Source organism: Typopeltis vanoorti, chromosome 17 (genome assembly GCF_054136105.1).
Source record: "Typopeltis vanoorti isolate ZY-2024b chromosome 17, IOZ_Tvanoo_1.0, whole genome shotgun sequence".
In the NCBI taxonomy this organism is placed as follows: Eukaryota; Metazoa; Arthropoda; class Arachnida; order Uropygi; family Thelyphonidae; genus Typopeltis; species Typopeltis vanoorti.
Window position 1 is genome coordinate 107,785,266 of NC_143565.1, and position 19,361 is coordinate 107,804,626.

A 19,361-nucleotide genomic window follows, 5' to 3' on the forward strand; every position below is an offset into this window, starting at 1 on the left:
TCTAATATTAATGGATTATGACAACAGAAAATTTGTAATTTTTTTTAAATGATATCATAGCAATATCCGCGATGTGTACGAAGCGACATCTGCCAGGACAAAACTGAATCTCTCAAAATTACTAAGCCTAAATGATTTAACGAACAGAAATTTCATGTACGTTTATTTTGATGGAGTATTAACTGACAGTAATTTTCACTGATGCTTTATTTTCTTTCCCATCTATTATATCTTTCCTTTTTTTCTTTTATCTTTTTTCTCCCTAATCTAATTCCCTCCATATTTCTCTAAGTTTACTCTTTCTATCATGTCGTCTTCTTTTCTTAGCTGTTTCTCTCCATCTGTACACTCACGCACACCAAAGTACATGCAGAGAAGATAAAATATTCTATAGGGCTCGCAGGAATAAAACACATCAAACAAACTGCCGTATAAGAGTCGTCCGCCAAACCCGAACAGACGTGACAGCAGGCTTTAGTTGGTAACGTATGAAATATGACATTCACGAATAGCAAAGAAAAAAAAAAGTGAAGCATGTATGGGCAGAGACACAGATAATGGAGACACATTTCCAGACAGGGGACGCTGGGTAATGCTTCCAGAGAAGATCTGTTTACAAAGGCTTTAACGGTGAGTCATGACGGTAAAAAAAAAAAAATAATAATAACAAAAAAGGATGAGTGGTCGGTCACTCCTCAAGAAACAAGAGAAACGTCAATAATATTCAGAAAGAAAGCGGAAACAGCTGTCAGGGAACTGTATCCTTATTTTTTCTCTCTGTTTTGGATGGCTCGTTAAATTGCATGCAAGGATAGAAGATGAGGATGGGGATGCTGAGAGTCCATCCCCAACATCTTTTATCCAGCTGATTTCCATAATGTGATCGATTTAAATATTTGCATTAGTAAAAATTTGATACTAAAATCATTATTTTAACGTCCTTCTTTCTCCCCACTGACAAAAATCTATAGAACTTATTTTTTCTATTTTTTTCAGGATTTGCAATATGCTGCCGGGACCTCGGAGATGGAAGAATCCGTGGATGTTGACTTAAAAGACGTCTACGACTTGAAGAAGACGTGACTTGTGGTGCATGGTGGTGTTGCCGTGGACAGGGATGGGGGAGGCAGGGGTGACATCAGCCTGTCGCTGGCTACAGGGCTATCTTGTGTTCGTAACTGTGATTAGTCAGTGGCAAGCGGTTGCCTTTGTATTAGAGGGATCTCCTACCTCTTACGCCCAGTTCAAAAAATGGTTTACGGGACTCAACGGGACTATGACACTTGAGTTCCAAACTGAGGAACCCAATGGTCTTCTCCTTTACACAGATGATGGCGGCACTTATGATTTCTTCGAACTCAAACTCGTTGAAGGGGTGCTCCGACTCCGCTTTAACCTCGGCGGAGGTACGTCCATACTAACTGTAGGTCGCAACCTTCACGATAGTCAATGGCACCGCGTAGAAATAATTCGGAATGCGGAGGAGACGGTGTTGCAGGTGGACGACGAAAGTCAGAGGAGGTTGTCCCCAGGAGGAGACTTCCAGTTCGGCAACCATTCCACCAACAGTGAAGTGTATGTGGGGGGACTGCCCTCTTGGTACAGCTCAAAGTTAACCATGCTTGCCCTTCCTCCTGTGTTCTTCGAGCCACGCTACAAGGGTGGGATCCGTAACTTAGTGTACTCCAGCGACGATTCATTGCCACGACGTCAGGAGATGATAGAATATCAAGGTGTTCGCTCCAATCAGCTAGACATCTGTGAACACCAGGATCCATGTCAACATGGTGGAATATGTATTAGCACGGACACGGGAGCCATCTGTGACTGCAGAGGTACTGATTACGAAGGAAATTCTTGTGAAAAAGGTTGGTTCTATTTTCTTTCATAAATGTCATTCTTTTTAGTAGAGCTTGATTCAGTATAAATGACTATTTTGTTTATTCCGTTAATACTTTAGAATGGTATTATTTCGATGTCGTCCTCATTAGATATTGATAGGGCAGCATCACAAAATCATCTTACATTACGAACTAACCCCTTATCTTGGCATCTCTTAACTGTTATTTATTAATTATTATTATTTTATTCACATAATTGATACACAGTCACAAGAAGATATCATATAAACAAAAATTTGACTGGTGATACAGAACAATTCAGATTCTACCCGAGAATCTAAGAATAGTCTATCAGGTAGCGTCGTAAAATATGGACTGTTCCAAATAATGCTGTTTTTTGTGGATTGAATTGAATTTGATTGAATGAGATTGCATTGTTTTCTACGTAAACTTTGCATATTCCGAGTCCAAAATGAAAGCTGAATATAATAGAAGTTCACTGGATCTTAAATGTAATATATTGTGTTTAATCTATAACCATCTGGATTTTTAGTCCCATAGAATTAATTAATATCTTAGGATTTACATTTTACAGATTAAAATGTAATCTTTTCAAGTCTTGAGATCCCATTATCATCGGAATCCCCTGTAATAAACAAACAATAACTTCCTAAAGTGGAAAAAAGAAAATAAATGGAAAATGTCTTCATGTCATCCCACTCATAAAAGGATTCAATTATTATTGCATTGGATTGTATAACTCAGTTTTCTTGCTATAGTGACCAAATATTTGAAACTTTTTAAGCCACTTTTGGCCTCCAATAAGCATTTAATAGTCTCTCATGTGGCAACGAAAATCATGTACCACTTCCACAAGCATCTTTGCCCAAGGAGGAATTCGAATCCACAGACTGTTGGTATAAAAGTGGAGATGTTCTCCAGTAGTCCAATGGGATTGGAAACAATTAGAACAGGTATATAAACAATTCATTTTATGTAAGATTTGTAGAAATTTAAGAAAGCGACAACATATCTAAAACTGCCCTGAATCTTCGTAAACATGAAGGCAAACTCATCTCAAACTACAGGTCATTTGAATGTACGAGTGCATTTCTTGTATGGTTCTCTCTAAACTGCGCATTTGTGCGCTGCCCATCAAATACTACAGCTTGACACACTTTTGATGTAGCAGAGATGAGCTTGCATTAATCACACAATTGAGCATCTTCGCTCTTAACATTACGCACTCTTATCTGATTTTTTTGAAATAAAGATTCTCTTGGATCTTCATCTGGAGAAGTCACTTAATTAATTAAAATGATTTAATTGGACTATAGTACAACGATCTCTATGGTGATAGTAGATTCAATCAAGAGGACTTTTATGAAGTCGGATGTTCTCTGTGTTTTAGCTACGCCTAAAGAGCGGAAACTACTATTTAGTTTTTACTTCATAAAATCGCCAGAGTTTACCTTTTTGCAGTGTTTTTTTTTTATTTTTTTATTTCACCTTTCTTTTTTTTTCTCTTCTGTTTATCTATCTTCTTTTCTTTTCTTACTTTCTATTTTTTTTATTTTACACGAGATATCGCATGCGGCGCATTTAATTTTAATGTTTTATTTTTCTTTCATCCAAATATCATTTGTATGGAAATGTTACCACTAACTATTATTACTATTCATCAGAAAATGTTACTACTAATCCTGCTTCCTCTAAATCAGGAATTGGCCGAAATATTTACTTAAATATGGATTGGGTTGTATAAACAAAGACAAATCTTCATTTATTTTAAATCATGGTAAGTGTTTTTTTTTTTCTGTATTAAAATCATTCAGCGACAACAAAGGAAAGTAAAACACAACACAAAATACTACGCAAAACCAGCTTAGGTGAAAAATAAAGGAAGGGTTAAAACAAGAAGTATATCGGAGTCTGTATGTCGACATACTACTGAGAAAAATTATTTTTATGTGATTAATTAAGGAACTAGTAGAGATCTAGTAATTAATTAGGAGTGATCTGTTATTTATTATTTATATTTTAAAATACCGATACATTACAGTTATAAATACTTACCATATTATGTAAAAAATACGTTTTTCCTGAATGAGCGGTAGATGGCGTAGCGTAAAAAAGTGAATTATGTAGTGTGTTAGTGGATAGTAGGTGATGTAGTATGGAAATGGTGGATTGTATAGTATAGGGCGCCCTCGGGTGACGAGTCATTGAACTCATTGATGGTGTCAAACTTTAAGCCAAAGAAGGGAAACTACTTTGTAGTTTTTTTTAGAGTTTGGAGACATTAAAAGGAAAGAATAATTAATTAAAAAGTTGAATTCAAATCTTACTAACTAGTTGAGATACAAAATACACAGAAATACAATCCTGTTGTTCTTTTGATGCAGTGTCGAAATGAGCATAAGGCAACGTTGTATTACTGTTGGAATTATTATTATTTTTTTCTGAACATAGTTTTATATATACACTAGGGGACTTCGCCCCATGACTCCTACGGCGCCCAACCCTCCCTGTTCCGGACTGGTAGGCCGGTTCTCCTTGAATTCTGATGACTCGAATTTTGAAGACTCGACACTCAGGGTAGACCCTGAGTTTCAAAAAGATACACACAGTACTTCACAAAGGGTATAATACCATAAAAACATATAATTAAGAAAAAAAACTTTTTTTATAAGAGTGATATCAGATCAGTATTTGAATAAAATATCTGAAATATAATAAAAATAATATTGGCAAAAAAACTTGAAAATATTCCGAAAATAATATCCGGAAAAAAATTGAAAAACATTTAAAAAATATTTACATTTTGGAAATCGTCTAAAGAGATGAGACAAATAAAACAGAATACTAAACAGAGCATTCTGTTTTATTATTTACAATTTTGTTATTTGTATTACATAATTTAATTGCGTTTATCCCTATTTTTTTTCAACATTTTTTTTAAAATATGTAATTAAAAGTTGTTCGCCTCATGATCGGATAAGACGAAGGAAAGCGGTTAGATTCATAGTATTCTATGCATAATAGATAATTTGCCAGCTTTTTTTTGTTGTTGTTGTTTGGTTGGTTTTTTGTTCAGCGCGTCAGAATTACACCCTGCACGTTAATCTATCTTAATTCAATAAATAATATTAGTAGCCGTTCTTCATTAATCGTTGAGGAAAAAGTTTGGCTTGGATGTATTTTTGAAACTTCTAACAAGCTTTATTTTCTTGCTTCTCTATTTCTTCTTGCGTCTATATAGTTGGGGTACGATGAGGATGTTGGTTCTACGGAAGTCTATACATGGCACATGCAGTTTCTTGAAATATTCCTTATTTAAACTTCTAAATAATAATAATAAAAAATGTTTAGATAATTTATCTGGTTTGTGACAGAGGTATCTACTAAAAGAAGAATTTATTATCATATATATATATATCTTAATAGACGTATTTCATTCTGTCAACATGTAAAGGATTGAGTAACACACAAAATAAAATCCGAATAAAAAAATTAGTCCGATACGTAAAATTTATTTTAAAAAAATTGCAGCCATATAATACTTCCATCTTCCATAAGAATGGATAATCTGTGTTTAAAACACTGATTGCAGAAGTTCTTGGACGTCGGATGTTTGGACACTACTGCGAGGTTTGTCAAACGACTAGAAGGAAGGAAATACTATATATATACAACAACAAAACTATATACAGTTATTAGTCAGCCAGAGAAGGTCTTATTTATGTATCAAAAAATGAAGATAAGTGGTGTTTCATAGCCCTCAGGTATTTCTAAATTGGAGGGAAGTCCGAAGAATGGAACAGCTTCCATGAGGAGCAATGATAGACTAGAGAGAGAGAGAGAGAGAGAGAGCTGGCTATTCAATTACAGAGAGTACAAAGTAACCAAAGAATGGCAATTTGCTCAGCAGGCCTCGCTACTACACCGGATCAAATGCTCGGCAAGTGTAGCAACAGCATTTCGCCAAACCTCTACATGGTATGTGTCCAGAGGTGAGTGATGTAAGCTTCTGATTTCGATAAAAGCTCTCTTACCTCTGACCCCAAGAATTTTTTATGTTGTTACTGTCACTGATCCTCACTAGAACCTATTTTTTTTTAATGGCAGAGGTTATGTTTCATTAATACTTTATATATATTGCTGGGAAATTTTTTGTTCCTCCTTAAATAGAATGAAAATGTAAGTAGCTTTGATGAATTTTCAAATTTTACGAGAAAAATTCTAATTTTAGAATAAGATTTTATAAAATACGAAAAGTGACGCAATGAAATATTTTTTCGATTTATCATTCTTTGTCGATTGAATGAAGAAAGATAAAAAAAAGAGAAAAAAGAACTCAGAAAGAAAATCGTTTATTTTCAAATGTGAAAATCTATTCACGAAAAAGAATAAACAATACAAATCATCAGGCAAATTAACTATTTTGTTTACAGTTTTTCCAATGAAGGAATTGTTGAAGAAGCCTTTAAGAATGTACTACACACGCATACACAGTAAAATGTCACTGGAACGTCCTTGTAGAAATATACTCTCTCTTTGGCTATGCAACAGAACGCCAAGATCGCACCATAAACCTTCTATTTATATCAATAGCTTGAAGTCAGTTTGGTGTGTTGGATAATATTTCGCTGAACACTCCTCGCAATTTGAATGATGGATCGCCTTCTTGCTGTAGAAAATGTGCCTGTACTTTTCCTCAACGCTAGCGTTTCGACTATGACGAATATGATCGGCACATCAGCAATGCAGAGGATAAACTACACCCTAGCCGATACTAAATGTGCAATATTCGCAATATCATAGTTATGTCCTCCGCCCTTCCAATCCTTCTATATGGACCACTAGAGAATTTCGGCAGATGGATCCAAACCTTCCTCTGAGGAAATGAAAAGCAATGGCAGAGCTCTTAACTCACAGAAGAGCGAAAATATCGAAATGGGATTTACTCCCATTCCTTTCCTAGAAATATTATAGCTCATTATCACGAATAAAATGAAAGACCACTTAAAACTACGTTTCTCTAAATGCAGTTGTAAAACGTTTCTTAATAATTTTTTCCACTTAGTGTAGGTTAGTGTTAAGACCGATCACTTGTTCAAGATGCAGAAAGTACCTTGGATAAACTAACTTATACTATGTTAGTTATAACGGTAAGGATGGAGGTGGCATCTCCTGTGTGGTTGCAAGACTTAATATCCATAAATTCTTACATAGGCCTTACATAATTCCACTTGCTTTCAAGAACAGTACAAGCACAAGATACATCGGCATAGAATTTAAACTCCTGCCTACTTCGGTGTTATTAATATATAAAGAGACGCCTAGATGAGTTTACCTTTCTGACTGTACTAGAAAGTTAAATATTTTGTTACACAGATGTTGACTAGTTTACTTAAAGTTCAAGATAGCGGGTGGTTACAAAAACTTGGGAATTTTTATATATAAAATATGTAGTTTGTTTTGTGGATAACCATCCAAGTAACATTCCTAGTCGTACCTAAGATAAACCTTGGATAGAAGGCCATATCTGGTCCGGTATATTATTATGCAACCAGTAATAATACAATATTTTCTAAGAAATAAGTTCTTTATTTGTTGAAATACACTTGTTTTAGTTCTAAGTTACATGGTTACAACATCTTGCACTTTGTGAAGTTCTTGGTTCTACAAACTATTGCATTTCTCTGAAACTAATTTAAGGTCTACAAGCTTGGGTTGTTTATACAAAACGACTGAATAACAAAGACAAGTGTAATGTATTATCATCGCAGAAAAGCTTGGATGAGATTTAGAATCGCTAAATAAACATTGGAGCACAAAATTATATTGAAAAGTCTTCAAGTCAATGAGAATCTGTTAATAATAGTTGCAATCTGCAAATTTCCGATTCTTTGAAAAGTGATCCCAGTGTATCTCGCCAATGTACTGTATTTCTAATCCAAGGAAGTTGTGAATTTTTGAATACGTTTCTGATGATAGCACTGCAGTTACTGAGGTCGTACCGACTCAATAACGATTTTTAAACGACTGACTTCCAAGAGTAATTTCCTGTAATAATAGGATCAATACGCATACTAAAACATCGCTTTAGGCGTGGCTTAGAATATTTCCACGTTCACAAAGAGTCAGAATGATCCTGCGAGAGACTTATGCTCGTCAACATTCGAACTCCAGTGAAGATGATCTTCATCCGCTCACTTTTCTCTTAGATCAAGACAATACATTAGAAATGTTGGAAGAAACTCCAAGTTTGGCGATGTCCTTAGTTTTTTCGCTCAAGTTCTCAGAAAATCAGCCATTCTTATTATTGGAACACGCTTTGCTTCTAATATTGAAAAGCTGCTCCACAGCCTTTCAATATCTACGATATTAGTTAGTAAAAGACTAAGAATCCGTTTCCTGTAGCTGGTACCCAGCCACCGCTTCTGTTTCTTTAGTAACTGTTCAGTATTTGCTGCCGAAGTACCAGATAATGAAGTTGCCTGAGCATCCACACTCTCGCCAGAGAGTGAATGAAGTTTTTTCGGATGTTGTTCATCTTTTGAAGAAGATACATATGTATATGTACGGATCAAGAAATAAGGGAAGTCATTATTTATATATCATCTTGGTATGCTGTGTTTGAGACTTATTTATATTTCTCTTTTCCAATACTGATGATTTATTTTCTTGCTTGTTTCTCTTTGTATGAGGTTGGAGGTTTTCAATTTCTTTGCATACGCCAATGGGAATCAGAATATTACACTTGCATTAATTAATAATGGAGTATCATAAAGTCCTTATAAGGACTGGAAGGGACGAAGCAAGAATGCTTTTCATCTTCCCCGTCATCTGTAGAGGACAGTGTAGGGATAAGGTGTTATTGAGCAATTAAAGCTCCGATCATGGCAGGAGGGTAACAGCAATAGCCGAGCCTCAGTTAGAACTTCATTGGCTACAGCATTGCCATTGGATTGGATTGAATGAATCAATCGACCACATCTCACGAATCTAATGAAGTCCTTATAAGGACTGGCTTAAAGGGGCGAAGCAAGAATGCTTTTCATCTTCCCCGTTATCTGTAGAGGACAGTGTAGGGATAAGGTGTTATTGAGCTATTAAAGCTCTGATCATGGCAGGAGGGTAACAGCAATAGCCGAGCCTCAGTTAGAACTTCATTGGCTACAGCATTGCCATCCATTACCCTCCAAGGGTATTGGATATTCTTCATTAGATTGCTTAATAACAAATTTATGAGAAATATTAAATGGTGTTTAAGAAATAAAATTTAAAATTTGCAAAATTTCTAAGTAAATTTTAGAAAATTTATTTTATTTAAATGTATAAGTTATATTTTATAAGGAATCAATTAAAACAAAATAAACATAGATGATTAGGAAAGAGATATGTGGCTAAAATTCGTGTATGATGCGAAGGATTTATTGGCGTTCATAAGACAAATATGAGTATTCGATTTTCGGGTCTAAGGAGGATATTTCTTTGAGACATTCGAATTTTTTTCTTCATTGAAACAGGCAAACTGATACTGGCAAAGAGATAAGTGATCATTGCTACAAACCCTGATCGTATTTCTACTGCAAATCAGGGTTGCAAGATAGTGGGAGATGCTTATGGCCAAATTAATACGTAAAAATTGGCTTAATTAGTAAGTAAGCCAATAAGTAAGTCGGTTTTTGAACAACCATCTTGACTCAACGTGCTTCCTAGATAAGTGAACTTCTTTACATTCTCAATTTGCTTATTGCCAATTTGCATCTTTAAGAATTCAATGTCTGATTTTGAGGTTATCATTGTTTTTGTTTTTTGTAGGTTTATGTATAATCCATATTTTTTTAATGTTCCGAAAACACGGCTGGTCATCTCTTGTAATTCTTCTTCACTTTCTTCCAGAAGATCGATATCGCCAGCAAAACGTAAGTTATTTATTCTTAGTCCGCCAACTACTATTCCGGTGTCATATTCATAAAGAGCTTCATCTATGACATATTCCAGAAAACAATTAAAAAGAAGAGGGGACAAGATGCATCCCTGTCTTACCCCCCCCCCCCGTTCTGTCCGGGACGGTTCACTGCTGCAATTTTTAATTTCAAATTCTCATATCAGATGAGGAATAAAGAGATTTAATAATCCTAATGATTTTGTTGTCAATACCATAATGTTCTAAAATTTTCCATAATGTCTCGAGCCATATTGAGTCAAAAGCTTTTTGAAGGTCTAAAAAGTTGTGACAGATTATTTTGTTATGTTCTATGTATTTTTCGCCTAGTATGCGTATTGTAAAAATATGGTCGATTGTACTTCTGGACCTCCGGAAACCCGCTTGTTCATCTGATAGTCTGTTTTCTATTTTCTTTTCGATTCTTGACAACAGTATTTTTAACAGGATTTTGCTTGGATGACTAATAAGGCTTATTGTTCTATAGTTGCTACATTTATTGCTGTTTCCCTTTTTAGGAATAGGTACAAGGACAGAAGTCCGCCCAATCAGAAGGCCAAGTCTCTGTGTTCCATACGTCCTGGGATAAATTTAACAAGGTGTCTATGATGATGTCACCTCCTTCGCGTATCAGTTCCATTGTGACACCATCAATTCCGGGTGATTTTCCTATTTTTGAGGAGCTAACTGCTGCAATGACTTCTTTTAATATCGGGTAATCTCCTTCCTCCGAACCTCCTGGCAAAATTCCGTCCAAAATATCGTCAGTCAGTTGAGGGTCCTTTTGAAAAAGCTTGGTTGCGTAACATTTCCATCTATCATACCTTCTGTTGCTTAACCGTAGTTTCAACCAATATCATAATACTGAACATTCGCAAACATCTATGTCACAGTAGGATTCGAAGAGCATGCGGGTTGGAGCCAGAATTAGCTAAATCTTTTAAAAATACTACCCTGGCTGGCACCTCGGAATTTTGCACATACTTAACAAAAGCGTAACAAAAACAAAAGAATGAAATAAAAGATTTTTCAAAGACGCTTTGATAAAGCTATTAAAATAAAATCTATTAAAAATTTAATAATTTAATTATATTATGTACAATGTAATTTTTATAATAAAAAGTTGCTATATTCCTGATTCAGTTTATAAAGTTCTGCTACGAAGCATATGACACACAAACACACACGCGCGAGAGAGAGATTTTGTACCGTGTAATGTCGAAGAAGACCAATTGAAATAGGAGGCGAACTTCAATTTCTTCCCCCTATTGGAACTAATATCCCCCAAATCCCAAGAATCACTTTATAGTATTCAACATTCTTGATCAAATACTTTACCGGAGCCGAATCCAATCTACTTTCGTCGGGCTGAATATTACAGAAGCGAAATACGAATTCAAAATCCTGCAACTACAGACCAGAACTTCTAACACCGGTGCCTTCAATTTCCTTTTTTTTTTTTTTCCGTTGTTGTTGCTGTTGTTACTCTGTTCTAGAAAAACGTTCAACCCTAGTCTATCAAATTATGTGCTCCGCTAGCTCTCTAGTTTCGAAAGTTCGTGGGACTAGGGTGCCAGTAGAAAAAACAATAGGAGTTTGGTAGCGAAAGCTAAACATACGAATTTCACTTCTTTCGTATTTTTCCAAAGTTTCAAGCAGAAATTGTGGCACGGTATAACTCGAAAAAAAAAAACACTGTTTTTTTTTATTATTCTTCAGAGTTTGCTCTTTGTAGTAAGGTAAACAGCAAAAAATATATCTAAAGAACTTGAGTTGGCGCTGTTAAAATAGAAATTGCATGTACTTTCCCTTTCTAGAAAAAGATCAACATTAAGGAAGGTTTGATAATCGCACGTACGAAGAAATTGCTATTTGCTGTAACAAATAATATTTTAAATTCCAATTTACAGATTACTTCATTTATTTTGAAATAATCCCCTCGCAGAATGCTTAATAAAATTTTAATGAATTAATTAATGGAATTTTAAAAACTTACCTAATAATTTTAAATTAATATTTCTGTTAACCTTATCGTTCATTTAACTGATAACCTTACATACGTTTGACTAAACCTTAATTTCAAATTCAATACACAAAATGCGTAATTTTAATAAGCAGACGAAATTAGTCATCATGGCAACATGTGGCGCATGCGCAAAGGTAAACACCTTTTGTGCATGCGCAACAAGTGATACTATTGGTCATGTTGATTGCTTCCAATCATAAAGTTAATTTTTTTTTAATTTGTCTATTTTCTTTTTCTTTTTTTATACACACAATTTTTTTTATTCTGCATCACATATTTAAGTTATAACTACTTACCAACCTTTATAATCTAGTTAAAAAATTAAATATTTTTGAGTGAAAGGCATAAAAAATTTTTACTTTGCATTATATTAATGTTATAATATCCTAATATTGTGGATGGAATGCAAGTTTAGTTTAGATCTTGCTTTACGTCTGGTTTCCTGGTCAAAAGGCCAAGATTCTTACCAGTGATTGGAGCGTAATTACGAACGGACTTCGGTGATGGCGTCCCATAAACCTTCAAATGTCTAGCAACCTATTGTTGGCCTTCTAAGAGGAGCGAAGGGTTTCATTCGAGATCTTCTTCTACAGCTGCGTCTGATAGGTTGTAATGAGTGTCGTTCTCCTGACAGTCAGGAACATCGTTTGCTGTCGTAAAGCTGTGGTTTATGTCTCTTGATACGACACGTTATCACAGTATGCTGCGTCCTCCGATCAAACAAGGGGAGGAACGAGAGAGAGGGACGAAACGAAAGGGGGTTATTTAGTTTTCGTTGTGCGTTTGTGTGTATGTGGGGGGGGGGGGGCTAAGAGAGAGAGCAGGAACGCGTGTCGATTTCAGCCGGAACATGTTCAACGGAAGCAATGTGTTGATGAAAGCTGTATTAAACATCTGCCACTTTGTCTGCATCCACGACTGGAAACACAACTTCAAGAAGCCTTGGTGTGTAAACCTCTTGTCGCTATCACGCCCTTCTCCCCATTAACCATCTACACACTGATTTCTGTGATGCGATGTCATTTTGACGGAAAAAAAAAAAGTTTAAAGAAAACCGAAGACAGTTTCCAGCAAGGTATGCTGTAGACTATCTGATTGTATTGCACTGAATGTCTTTCAGTTTTTACTGTTAAATTTCCCATTCTTAAATGCTAATAATTTGTTGCATGTTGGATTAGATCCATCTGTTTAATATCTGAAGACTTAACTGGAACTTGATTATTACAAAGAAACAAAAACTGTCGCAGAATATCAGTTGGATTCCACTCCTCTTTGAATTTCGCGACAGTTTTTGTTTCTTTGTAATAATCAAGTTCCAGTGAAAGCCTGCTTTGTAGTTTCCAACGTAGGGTACACGTGAGGGTTTGTGCCGATTTGGTGATGGATGGGTGCTGGTTATTTCTTGTGTGCTTAAGGTAGAAACTGTCAATGACGGCCTTGGCTCAGATGAAGAGGAAATTGCATATTCTGTGTATGGACTAAATTCCAGTAATCTTCTTGGCTGTGTGTGTAGTTACAGATGCTAGAAGCAGTAGTCAGAGACACAGGTGATCATCGTTTTGTTTGCAGGACAGGTTAGATATGTGTGTGTTCCAAGGTACCTGAAACTTCGCAGAATAGACACAGATCCGTTTCTCTAAGTTGAAATTGGTAGAGCTTAGTAGGAGTGGGCAAGATGTTATGCCATAGTCTCCACTGTATGTCGGAATCTGGTTTGGCGCACTTCGATTTATACGGAAGATCCCACTGAAAACTGGATGGCATGTGCAGCTTTGTAGGTCAGAGGGTTAAGGATGAATATACGAAGGGCGAAGATGGTAGCACTGATAATAATAATAATAATAGTTGGTGATAATAATAATGATAGATAGATAGATAGATAGATAGGAAATGTATTGCAGATACTTGTTGGCTAGTCTGTTTGGCCGAATGGTTAGCAAAAATCACTCTCTCAGCATAAATTGAACCTAAGAATGAAAATATCATAACAAAAAAAAATTATGAACAAGCCTAAAACCGAAAATTATTTTAATTATCGATATTTTCGGCATTTCAGCCAACTTTATAGTGGTATCTATAACAAACTTGTATTTAAATTAGTATTTAAGTCGGGCTATTGATGGTGATACTTTTGCAAATTTCCGATCTGTATCAAAAGCTAAATTTATACAATTTTGACCTGTTTTAGGTCCGTTTCACAAAATTCATAAAGTTCGAATTTAATATCTGTATTAAGTTTGTTCAATCATTTCAGTTATGGTACCATCGGAACATCTTAAATACCAAATTTTATTAAATGCCATTGAGCCAGAACATATGTATGGCAATACATAATTTCAAAACATTTCTATCCTGAGAATATTCCAATAGAATCAAATGAAATGGTTAAACAAATCTCTTTATACGGATTCCAAATTCCGCTGCAATGTTTACAGAAATAACTTGCATACGTTGGATAGATAAAACAAGTTTAAACAGATACTAAACATCTTGCGAAACACATCTAATAATAATAAATGTTTATCGTCTGCTCCATCTAATATATTTCACTCTTGGCAATTCTGCTAATAATAGCCAATCATTCTGCTACTACTATCATCCGGGAATGCTAATAAGGTATTCAGCCAATAGCAGCAGAATGCCTGTAAGGAATTTGCAAACGATCAATTAATTGGATATGGAAGGAGATAGTTGCTTTTGAAATGTTTACGAAAATAGTTGTCAGGTCAGTATTGTCTGGAATAGTGACTTTGAAAGGTGCACTTTCAAAGACACTTTTCTTTTTCATCACAATTATTTGCGATGTTCATCTCAGCTAATACTTATCATGTGTTCCTTTTTTTTTTTTTGAAAGATGTGTTCCTTTGTTTATTTTGGCTATTAATAATATGTTCGTCATCATTTTTTTTTGAAAGAGAACAAATCATATTTCGAGCCTAAAGATGAAATTATGCTGAGAAATTTAGTAATTTTTCAATGCTTATTTATCACTTCAGTCACCAGATGTCATCACTGAAGTTCTGCCGATATTAATTAGGACTAGTTAATTTCTTCCACACTTTTTTTCGTAACTAAGTGTTTCTGTGAATTTCTAGGAATTCAGTTACATTTTAAAAGACACAATAGATTAAAATTAACAATTATTAAGAAAATATAATTAAAATGTACACAGATGTCTTTGTGTTTCTACATGAATTACAGTTATAATAAACTGTAAAATGTAAATTGCTAATTAATCAAATTAAAAAAAAAATAAAAAATAAAAATAAATAAGTTTTATAAAATCCATTTTATAATTTTCAGTCGGCAAATGATATACATGACCTAAAAAATCTCTATATAAGTTTAACTTTAACATTGCTGGAACAAAAAAAAAGTATTTTTTAGCTATTCAGAACAATAAATATTTATATTTTATTCTTTGTAATAAAGAAAAAAAATCGATAAAGATCTAGAATGAATAATTTTTTAAATAAATGCCTTTTATTTGCTAACTTATAAACAATAGAAAAAGAGGGGGGGAAATAGAAAAAGAGGTGAACTCCCCGTGGTGGCCGGGATAAGAATAACCAATGTAACATGTCGTACGAGGCGACTAAAATTGGGTACCCAGGGAAGGTAATGGATGGTAATGAAGTTTTAACTGAGGCTCGGCTATTGCTGTTATCCTCCTGCCATGATCAGAGCTTATAGCTATATATTACCCTATCCATACATTTTGTTCTACAGATAACGGGGAGTATGAAAAGCATTTTTGCATCATCCATCTAGTCAAAAAAAAAAAAAAAAAGAATTGCAGGATCATTATGATGATCGCATCTAGCAAGGAAACATCGTAGATCAATATAACTTCAGCACAAGAATTAAAATAGAAATCGTTCGTTTTTTTTTTTTTTTTTTTGTTAAAATAAAGCAATAACGTTATTATTATGCCTTTTATGATTACACACACATACACCTTTACCGATCCTGCTTCATATGTGTATTTTTACGATTTATTTATGTTTAAAATATGTTTCATTTATAATTAAATGAATTATATATATCGTCTAGTATATCCTACTTGTTCGAGATCCAAAATGGCTTGAAAAAATAAAAAATAAAAAAATAAATAAAAAATAAATAAAATAAATAAATAAAATAAAAACTCCATATTTGGATTTTTTTTTTTTTGAGTTTGAATTTTGGACTGTGCAATATCCTTACTCAACCCACAGTAATTAGAAACTCACTACAGCTTTACACTCTTACGTGACCACTACACACGCACAAACAATCAAAATATACAAATAAAATATTTAAGAAAGTATATTTTCGTATTACTGAAACCATGTACAGCACTAGTTTCTTTATGGCATATTGTGGATCTATTTATTTATAGGAAGCCAAAATTCAGGTGCAGACTTAGCTATAATAAAATATTTATTAAAAAACAGAAAGTTTCTTAAAAATTCAGAATAATTCATAGAATACAAAAATAGAACCTTTCTTTCCATCACCGTCAAATAAAAAATGAAAAGAAATATGGGCTAGCGACATTTTGAAAAGCTACTCGGTACAATGGAAATATTCATTTTAATTATAAATATTGATTCTAAATTCATCGGACGAATGTGTAATAGATAGAATAGACTTTTTTGTTTGGTAAGTCCATAGTCTAGTTCTGTTCCCAAATAAAAATCATTTTATCGTAACATTTCTCTTGCTAGTTTGCTATTCTCTAAGAGATACAGAAAATGCATTAAAATTAACATTCCATGGGATTCTGATACAACTCTCTGCCGCTGTACGATAGAAAACCAATAAATTCAAAATCATGTTTGAATTTTTTGGTTTTTTAGTTTATATAAAAATAATGGCTTATTAATTGTCGTATTCTATTATTATCTAATTATAATTTCTGGATATCAATACACTTTTTCTTTGATAAAGTAAGTTCACACAGAAATTATACTCATATATAAAATATATAAAAAAACTAACTTGCTAACAACAGAAGTCAAGTACAAAAATAAAAATAATAATACTAGTAAGGAAAGAAAAAAATCAGTTCTTTTTGTATCTGTGAAACAAAAAGAGATAGAAAAGAAAAGGCAGAAAGTGTGTGAGAGAGATAGAGAAGCGATAGTTTCGAGTGGAAAAATATGCCGACACAAAATGAGAAAATGGCACGCTCCGAATAATACCAGTTGGTAGGAAGACAAAATGCAGTTATTGGAAGGCCGCACGTGGGGGGAAAAAAAAGAAAGATTTTATCCTTTGCACGAGAAAACTGGACGTTATATATGAAATAAAGATCAGTTCCTTGCGCAAGGTGGAAACAGGGAAGATAGGAGAATATTCAAACGTTACCTGAGACAGAAGATGAATGGGTCTCGTGCAACTAAATGATGCCTGCGAATCTTCGATCGATATCATGTCTGGCCAGCGCTTGATGGTTCAAATGGTGGAATGACATGGGAAGAAAAACCCAGACCGAACGTAAAAAAAAAAGAAAAAAGAAGATCTCTTTACATAGCACTCACTGTATAAGAATAGAAGGAAAGGTGAAGTTACTAATGCATCCATTTTGTTGGTTTATCGAACTCTGGGTGCTCCCCACTGCTTTTTGACTAATATGCAGGAGCTGAATATTCGACCAACGTGCACAGAACCGTTGTATGAACCTGCATATATTACGGCTTTTCTTGTATTCGTTGGCAAGTGACTATTCATTGCATTATGCATGCGAATGCAAAGGTGGCTTTTGAAAAGAATGAAAAAAAAAAAATGAAAAAAAAAAAAGCTTCTAAAACTTTGTTGACAACGCATGCGCTGTATGGAGAAACCGGAAAACGATGCATGGGAAGGTAGCGTGTGTTTCCTGTTTTCTAAAACTTCCCTTTTGATTTGCAGAAAGAGATAAAAATATAGAATTAATAAGTAGCTAGGTACAAAATATAAGGGTTCTTAAGCATTATGGATTTTAAGTAAATCATGAAGACGTAAGCATTCAAGTAGTTCATACAGTCACAATTATTTCAATCAATAAATTTTTCCAATGTTACCTGAAACATTGAAGCATAATCCATATAAGAAGTTAATCTAGTCGAATTACAAATCTTATTCGCATTAATCTTTCAAAAACAGATTAAAAATTAATAAATGTTTATTAAAACAATAACATTAAAAAAAATCAAGATATTCATTATTCATGAAATAAAAAATATTAAAAATGTACAATACACCTTTTAGTTTTTTATATACTATGAGAATATGTCAGTGCAAATATGATATGTGCATAAGGGAAACTGAATACAATACACTTGGAGGGTAATGGATGGCAATGCTGTAGCCAATGAAGTTCTAACTGATGCTCGGCTATTGCTGTTACCCTCCTGCCATGATCAGAGCTTTAATAGCTAAATAACACCTTATCCCTACACTGTCCTCTACAGATAACGGGGAAGATGAAAAGCATTCTTGCTTCGCCCCTTTAAGCCAGTCCTTATAAGGACTATAAGGAGGTACATAAGCAACTGCGTATTGATGCCTAATCGCATTTGAATCAACCACGTTTCAAAATTCGATAAAAAAATATATAATGAATGTCTTAATAAATTTATTATTTATTAAGACAATGTTTTTTAAAAAAATAATAAAATTATTCATGAAATAAAAAATATTATATTAAATTAAAAATGTAGAATACACCTTTTAGTTTTTTCTATACTATGAGAATATGTCATTGCAAATATACATTATATGTATGTATGAGTATGGTGCCAGCATAAATTTGTGACGATGTTCAGTAACGAAGGAAATAAATGAAGGTTGTACGTATTTTTTGTTAAGTGTAATGTAATATGATTTACTTTGACATTAGGATGAATAATAAGCTGACCTGTGAACTATATTATATTATCATCGTTTTAGATTATTATCAATCCTGATTATTATATAGACACGTCTCTCTCTATTAATTGCCACTATTAACACTAAACATTTCCACAATACCTATCACAGCTTTGAATTCATTTCACCGACAAAAAAGCACTCACAACGAAGGAAACGTGCCATTCTTTCTGCACCACACAGCCACTATTGGTACAAAAATACTTTCTGGAGATCTATTATTATAAAAGGAGATATGGAGTCATTCCTTTCTACGTTACCAATGAATTCTCAGTGTTGATAATGCCGTATTTTTATCTGAGCTGTTGAAAAGATTTGTCACGGAGATAGTGCATAGTATGAATATGTTTTTCAAATATTTCCAGAAGCATTTCACTTTCACAATTTTCAGTAAATTTCAAAATGTATTGAAAATTTATTTCACAATAAATTTTTCCTTTTATACATTATGAATGACGTATATAAAAGTTGTAAATCTTGCACATTTGGTACCGTAGGTGGACTAAGACTTGATATAATCTCCCAACCCTACTCTTTAGACCAAACAAGGAACTTTACTTTAGGTTTTCAATAAGCAGGTTTGTGGTTTACATCGGTAAATGGAAATTGTTTACCAACTCAATACATTCACAGATATCAGTGG

The 19,361-nt window shown here is 33.9% G+C and overlaps 1 protein-coding gene across 2 annotated transcripts in view; it reads left to right on the forward strand.

Annotated features, from left to right (window-relative positions):
- LOC150097753 (neurexin 1-like) overlaps positions 1 to 19,361 on the forward strand; it is a 353,871-nt gene that overhangs the window by 117,371 nt on the left and 217,139 nt on the right. For both annotated transcript variants that reach the window (XM_090407704.1, XM_090407706.1), the window contains exon 2: positions 997 to 1,868. In XM_090407704.1, coding sequence (XP_090263830.1) covers positions 1,094 to 1,868 — 775 coding nt within the window. In that variant the 5' untranslated portion in view covers positions 997 to 1,093. The remainder of the gene's footprint in view (positions 1 to 996; positions 1,869 to 19,361) is intronic.